General features: G+C 53.9%; 2 protein-coding genes across 2 annotated transcripts; both read left to right on the top strand.

The window, feature by feature from the left end:
• Window positions 1–7: 7 nt before the first annotated feature.
• On the top strand, window positions 8–2,162 carry CORC01_10136 (PX domain-containing protein; the record flags this gene model as incomplete). Its single annotated transcript, XM_022621765.1, has 5 exons — window positions 8–110; window positions 180–505; window positions 564–830; window positions 882–2,006; window positions 2,067–2,162. The coding sequence occupies 5 exons, from the start codon at window positions 8–10 to the stop codon at window positions 2,160–2,162; spliced, it is 1,917 nt and encodes a 638-aa protein (XP_022471770.1).
• Window positions 2,163–2,803: 641 nt separating this feature from the next.
• On the top strand, window positions 2,804–4,098 carry CORC01_10137 (mRNA capping enzyme; the record flags this gene model as incomplete). The annotated part of the gene is made up of 2 exons (XM_022621766.1): window positions 2,804–3,000; window positions 3,138–4,098. The coding sequence occupies 2 exons, from the start codon at window positions 2,804–2,806 to the stop codon at window positions 4,096–4,098; spliced, it is 1,158 nt and encodes a 385-aa protein (XP_022471771.1).
• Between the last annotated feature and the right edge of the window lie 1,347 nt (window positions 4,099–5,445).

The raw sequence follows: 5,445 nt of genomic DNA on the forward strand, positions 1-5,445 counted from the left end.
CGACACGATGTGGAACGATGAGGATAACAATCCTTATGGCGAGGGCTTTGACCGGAGAGATAGCCTGACTTCCTCTTCGGCCAACCCAGCCTCTCCTACTACTCGTGAGTGTATGTTGCGGTTCTTTTCCAGTTCAACCCTCGTCGTTTGAAGGATTCAGAAAATGATGGAAACCATAGATCTGGATGATTCTTCAGACAGTACTGATGCCGAGTGGGAGTCTCTAGACCAGCGATTCGACATCCCTCAGACCCCATCGACTACAAGTGATGAGGCCCCTCAGAACCGCTCCCATACCCTCGAAGACAGCGATGTCGAGAGCAGCGACAATGAGCCGATTGCTAGAGACAGAGGCGATCTTGTCCCGCGCCCCAAGCCCGGCGGCTACGAAAGCCGCGTCGAACAGATCCTCTGGGAAAATCCGGCCATGACTATCCTCATTACTGATGCAGGAAAAAGCGCGGAAAGCGGAGGAAAATATATCGTGTACACCATCCGGACGGGCGTATGTGACTTCGCCAAGGATCGCCCTCCTAAGAATGAAAATACTAACTGTGTCATAGAACCTCGAAGTACGCCGACGATACTCGGAATTCTCGTCTTTGCGTGAGGCATTGACCCGACTGCACCCTACTCTAATCATTCCACCTATCCCCGAGAAGCACACCATGGCCGACTACGCCGCGAACCCTACGAGCGCAAAGCAAGATCAGCAGATTATTGACCTGCGCAAGCGCATGCTTGCGGTGTTTTTGAATCGATGCCGACGCATGGAGGAGGTCCGAACAGACGGTGTTTGGTGGAGATTTCTTGACCCCAATGCCAGTTGGGTGAGTCGGTCAGATCTTCTTCATCGTGACTCGGTCGCTAACCTATCGTAGAGCGAGGTATTGCACTCTCACCCAGTGGCTTCGGTGCCCAAATCAATCCTGAAGGCGCCTCCTCTGGACCCCGCGAACCCTACCCCTGCTCACAACTTCCTCCCTGTGCCATCGACTTCGGCTAAGCTCAAGACGACGGGAGGTCCTGGTGTCGATCCTGGAGCGATCTCTGGCACCGGTTCTCACGTCTTTGGCCGGTTCCCCCCCGACAGCCACACCCTGAGCGAGCAAGAACTTGACCCCTACTTCATTACGTATGAGGCATCAATCAAGGAAATGGAGCAGCTTTTGTCCGGTTCTATGGAAAAAGTCAATCGCCGGACCTTGAGCCACCTGTCCGCGCTGGCGGCTGATCTGTGTGAATTGGGTTCCAAGTTCAACGCTTTCGCGTTGTCAGAACAAGCTCCTTCTTTGGGTCCAGCCCTTGAGAGAGTAGGACAGGCAGCGGATTCCTCCTACATCGCAACCGAGGAACTCTCTGGCTCTCTAGGTGCCAGTTTCGCGGAGCCCATGCGAGAGAATGCGCAGTTCGCAGGCGTTGTTCGCAGCGTGCTAAAATACAGAGTGCTCAAGCGGGTACAGCAGGAGCAGACGAGCGATGAACTTAGCAAGAAGATCACGCTACTGGACCAGTTGGAGCGCAGCGAGCAGGAAGCCAAGCGCATCGAGCAGTACTTGAGCAGCAGCCAGCAGATTGTACCGGCACCGAAACGATCTACGAGCCTTAGAGAGGCGAATTCATCACACCATCAGCGCGAGGGCAGTGCTGAAGACACGGCTTCCATCGACTCCGACTTTCCTCCTACTCACGGCGAGCCAGTCCCGACCGCAACTCAAGGAGTTCCACAGAGAAGCAACTCTACCCCAGGCCATAAGAAGGCCGCGAGCAGCAACTCCATCACGAACAAGATTTTCGGACCAATTCGTCACGCTATTCAAGGTGTGGCTGACGTCGATCCCGAAAGAACTCGTCGTGACATGATCGGAAAGACCAGGGAGAGTATCGAGCAGCTTGAGCAGGCGAAGGTGGTCTCTGAACATGATGTGAAGGAGGCCAGCGCAAGTATTTTGAAGGACCTGAAGAGGTTCCAGGGAGATAAGGAAGAAGACCTGCGTCGTTACATGGTAAGTCGAGCGTTCATTAAGGGACTGGAAATGATGAAATGCTGACCCGGTTTAACATAGTTGGCTTATGCCAAGAGCCAAATTGAGTGGGCGAAGAAGAACAAGGAGACGTGGGAAGATGCCAAAGCCGAAGTCGCCAAGATTGACGAAAGTTAGTGGCATAAGCGTATTACGTAGAAAGGGAATTCGGGCAATGATATCAGAACAGACGGGGCTCAGAGGCCACGAGCTGTTCCCAATAATTTGATGAGGCGTTGAGTCTACCGAGCTTGCTGGGCGGCTGACGTGGGACAGCAAGACTCGTTTGGCGTTTACGAGGGATTCGACATTCGTAAAAGTCACGGGATAGTTACAAGCAATTAATTAACTCAGTTCGAATCAGAGCTCTCAAAATCCGCGATGTTTCCCGTGTTTGACCTCACTTGGCGTTTTTTGGCCTCATCTGCCACAGATATGGCCTTGACCTGTTTCCCTAGGTCGATCTTGCAGTTGCCTTGTCGACAAGGTTTTCAGTCTATGCCCCTAAAGAAAGGTACCTGCCTACTTCCCCAGGGGTACCTTAACCTCTCAGGTCTCACTTGGACCCATGAAACTTGACCATCAACTTTTTAAGACCCCGCGGAACTGACGTTGATGATGCACAGTCATTTCTCATTATCTTATCGATAAGAAACCGATAAAGCTCCGAGACTTTGGCGTCGCAAGGCTACCTACCTAGACCAACGGGGGACCGAACCCGACTTGTACATCCTTCTCTCTCCTTTTGCGCAACACCAGAAAAAAGTCCACCCACAACCATGGATGGCGTACAGGGTCCCCCCCCCGAGGGCCCGATTGCCTCGATCGCAGAACCGGGCATCAAGGCCGACGGCCAGCTGCTGTTCGACCTGCGGCGCGAGGTCGCCAATCTCTTGCATCGCAACCAGACCAGCTTCCCTGGCGCGCAGCCCGTCAGCTTCGCGCGGAAACATGTTGATGAGCTACGGAATAAAGAGTGAGTTGCTGTCGCGTTGTCTCCCTCCCCCGGCTCAGCATTCGTTGTATCACTGGCTTCGGCCACTCGACTTGTCAGATGGAGCTGAGCGATGATTTCTTCTTGGCTGACAACCAGCGCGCCTGTGCGCGAAACAGCTACTATGTTTGCGAAAAGTCAGACGGCATCCGGTATCTGCTGTACCTCACGGAAGACGACGGCCGGGAGATCCACTATCTAATTGACCGCAAGAACGACTACTGGTTCATCAAGAACAGCAGCTTCCACTTCCCGCGCAAGGACGACCTGACAAAGTTCCACACGCGCACGCTGATCGACGGCGAGCTGGTCATGGACGACACGGGCAAGGGCACAAAGGAACCGCGCTTTCTAGTGTTTGACTGCCTCGTGCTCGACGGGCAGGACCTCATGTCACGGACGCTCGACAAGCGCCTCGCCTACTTCAACGAGAACATTTACAAGCCCTACCGAGATTTATTCAAGCAGTACCCGGAGGAGCGGGACTTCCAGCCGTTTTTGGTGGAGATGAAGGCCATGCAGCTGAGCTACGGCATTGAGATGATGTTTCGCGAGATTTTGCCCAAGCTGCGGCACGGCAACGACGGGCTTATATTCACGTGCGTGAGCAGCGACTACAAGCACGGCACCGACCCGCATATTTTGAAATGGAAGCCGCCAGAAGAGAACACGGTCGACTGCCGGCTGCGGATGACCTTCCCCACGGTACAGCCGGGCGAGGGGGACGACGACGTCGAGGGGCCCTTTGTCGATTATGAGGCGGTCCCGCGGTCCGAGCTGTGGAGCTTCATGGGCGACGGGCGGTACCAGTACTTTGCCGACGTGCACATCACCGAGGACGAGTGGGAGGTCCTCAAGGGTCTGGGCGACCCGCTCAACGACCGCATCGTGGAGTGTCACAAGGACGACCTGGGACGGTGGCGCATCATCCGGTTCCGCGACGACAAGTCGGAGGCTAATCACATTTCTACGATCAAGAGCGTCATGGAGAGCATCGAGGACCGCGTCACGGAGAAGGACCTCGCTGAGGCGGCCAAGGGCATCAAGGATAATTGGAAGACGCGGAATGCCAAGCGGTAGTCTGTTGTGTTTCTGCGCGAGATGGAGAGGAAGAGGATTTGACCGTGGTGCGTGACCGAGGGGGGGATGGGTTTGTGCATGGCGTGGATGTGTGAGTACTGTATGTGTGCGGGTCGGAACTGACGAAGGCGTCTTGGTGTTTGTTTTTGCAAAGGCCCCGAGCAAGAAACAGAGAGAGAACAAGGAGGGAGTTCAAAAACAACAGACAGGGAAGGATATGGCCCCTTCTAATCACCCTCATCATCACCCTCTGCACGCATTCATAGGGGTGACTATTTTGGCGTTTTCCAGCTCTGGGATAGCGGGGGGGCATAAAGGGCTACAGGCATGGGATACTCGGATGGAAAGAAGTCTCTGTACTAAGTAAGTATCTTGAAATAAATAAGAGTATATTAATCGCTAAGATGGACCGTTACCCCGACTCGAGACCAAATATCGACCGTTCTCTGCCTAGCCCCGAGTCTCGCGGAAAGGGAGGTTTCTTGATTCCCTTGTGTTTGATACTACGGGCGGTCGTGGTATTTCTCTGAGACCTTGATAGTTTTTGTTCCACAGTCACAAGCCAAAAGAAAGAAGGAAAGGGGAAAAAACGTGTGGGGTCAGCCAAGGGATGTTTCGCACGCATTGCTTGCGTGCTTGCTACCCTTTGCTCTTCGTCTTCGTGCCCCAGATCAACAATGTCTCGTTCCTCGCTGCTGGGTTTCATCGTCAAAAATGTAGGTAGGTGCTGCCCTGATATTTGGCCTCGGAATCCTGGGTGCGTAGGCACAAAATGGACGGACGAACGTTCCGTGGGTACCTTAGGCGACTTGGGTAAGGTGCGGAAGCCCCCCCCAACAAACCTTGGGTGCCCGCTTACAGGTAGGTAGGCACCTTACTCATAGGTAGCTCAAGCTCAGGAACATGCATCCTTTCTCCCCCGCACCGCCCGTCTGGACCTCTGGGTATGTCTAAGCAAGCACGGCCACGGCCATCCGTAGCCTCGAAGACGTCACGAAGCAGCCAAAGTTTCTCAATCTTACGTTAGCCCACCGGGAAATCGACAACTGGCGGCCAAGGGAGGGAAGGAATGGGTAGATGGTGCCCATCGAGAGAAACCACAATCTTGACATCGACCTCAGTCCTTGATCCGATCGCCAATTGCTTTCTTTGATTCCCTGCTTCCTCTTGCGCTCTTCTTCTTCTAGACTTGTCCTTTCGCTCACGATTGACTCAATTGACGCCATTAATAAAGTACGACACGGCATCATTACCTCAACTTACCTTAACCTACGACACGTCAAGTTGGGAAAATAAAACGTCTCACTGTTCCGTCCAGCATCATTTGCAGCCACACTGCCGCCCGCA

The sequence above is a fragment of the Colletotrichum orchidophilum genome, assembly GCF_001831195.1.
Source record: "Colletotrichum orchidophilum strain IMI 309357 chromosome Unknown Scaffold_97.1, whole genome shotgun sequence".
In the NCBI taxonomy this organism is placed as follows: Eukaryota; Fungi; Ascomycota; class Sordariomycetes; order Glomerellales; family Glomerellaceae; genus Colletotrichum; species Colletotrichum orchidophilum.